A 1,795-nucleotide genomic window follows, 5' to 3' on the forward strand; every position below is an offset into this window, starting at 1 on the left:
CAGGGCCCGAGTTCCCTGCAGGCCCCCAGGTCTGAGGGCCAGCCACTCTCCCAGCTCAACAACCCCCACTGCCCTGCCTCCTCCTGTAGACAGCCCGACGCCCCGGGCTAAAGAACGACAGTCTCGACAGTCTCGTTACAACCTGATTTAACGCTATGGAAGCAGCTAGGAGATGCATGAGGTCAGTAGAGAGTCTTATTAGAGAAATACATCCTGCAGGCAGGATCCAGCTGCAGCAGACTGGCCTGGCCAGGGGTCCCCAGGTGTGGGAGAGGGGCACACCCCACAGCCAGTACTCCACATGCATCCCCCATGCTCTGTCCACTGGGAACAGAAAACCCACCTGGCCCCACCCACCTCCAGGTACCTCTCCAGGGCTCTTCCCTCACACTACAGGCCCCACCCCTTCCTGGGCGTCCTCTAGCCCGTGCCCTGCACTCGCACTCACAGCCACAGGCCTTGCGGTTGCACAAGCGGCCCTCCTCCAGCACCCCCTCGCAGCCGCCGCCCTCCACGCCTGGCGCCGGCAGGCAGGTGCGTGTCCGAGTCTGCAGGCCGCCCCCGCAGTCCCTCGTGCACTCGCCCCATAGGGACCACAGCTTCCAGCCGCCTGTGGGGAAACCGCGGTGGGGAGGGTGTCAGGGCCCTGCAGGCCTGGGGTGGGGCAGGGGGCAGGCAGGCCGGGGCCTGGTCGCCTACAGTATGAGGCGAGAAGCAGAGGCCTGTAGGTACGCAGCAGGGACAGTGTCTGGAACAGTTTGGATGAGAGGGCCTTGGGCGTCTGGTGTCCACCATGCCCCTGTGTGCCCTCTGGAAAGCTCCAGCCACAGCCCAGCCAGGAGGTCTCCAGCGCAGTTCAGGGACCAGTTCCGGCCCAGGCAGTTGACAGAATCTAGGTATCCAGCCTGCAGCCTCTGCCACAGGGTCCGGAGGGGACCGAGGGAGGAGGCACCTGCCAAGGCCTTCCTTCGCAGTGCTCAGTGCCCTCCCCACAGCCCTCTACTGTCTCTGGCCCGGGGCCTGCTCCTCAGAGCCTCAGGTTCCCCATCTGCACAGGACAGGCTGGCCTTGGTCAGTGCCCAGGCCTCTACTTCCCCTTCTGCCCCACACGGGACACCAGTGGCCAAGGCCCCAAGCCTGTGGACAAGCAGGGGCTCACACCAAGGGTCCAGCCTGGCGCGGGCCGGGCGGCAGTGGCCACTTGCTGAGGGTCCAGGGCACAGAGGCCTCCAGGCGCCGCCCAGCCACACCCCTGCCCAGGCCCCAGTCACCAGCTCCACCCTCGTGGGGCTTCTCCTGTCCCAGCCTGGTATTACCCACCACCTTTCCTGACTCGGGCTCCCGCACAGCCACGACCTTGTGCCCACAGCCCCTGTGAGCCCACAGTGGTGCAGGGAGCAGGGGAGGGCTGCTTCCACCCCAGGGCCAGGATGTGGGCTGGGTTGGGGGCTACGGGGCGGGGTTGGGGGCTACGGCAGGGGCTGGCCAGACCCCAACCACCGCTGTGTCTTCTGCGGAGTCAGGCCCAGGTGTGGCCAGGGCAGCAGGGCCAGGAGGGCCTCCCCAGGTGCCCGCTCCTGGCTGGGCTCAGGCTGGGCACATGGCCCTCATCATCCCTGGGGACCATGCCATTGCACTCAAAGGAGCAAGGACGCCCTTGGGACCCACACGAGCTGGGGCTGCTGCTCACGCTGTCTTCGGGGAGCACCGGAGGCCAGGCTGCCCCCAGGCTAGAGCCAAGAGCCCCTGCCCCAGGGCCTGGAACCCTGCTGACCAAGGGCTGGCCACAGCCCGC

The 1,795-nt window shown here is 67.0% G+C and overlaps 1 protein-coding gene across 1 annotated transcript in view; it reads right to left on the minus strand.

The window, feature by feature from the left end:
• ADGRB1 (adhesion G protein-coupled receptor B1) overlaps positions 1-1,795 on the minus strand; it is a 99,805-nt gene that overhangs the window by 88,155 nt on the left and 9,855 nt on the right. Inside the window, 1 exon segment of the mRNA XM_027773277.1 lies at positions 449-610. Within this exon segment, the coding sequence (XP_027629078.1) occupies positions 449-610 (162 nt within the window).

This window comes from Tupaia chinensis, unplaced genomic scaffold (genome assembly GCF_000334495.1).
Source record: "Tupaia chinensis unplaced genomic scaffold, TupChi_1.0 Scaffold000335_1, whole genome shotgun sequence".
NCBI lineage: Eukaryota > Metazoa > Chordata > Mammalia > Scandentia > Tupaiidae > Tupaia > Tupaia belangeri.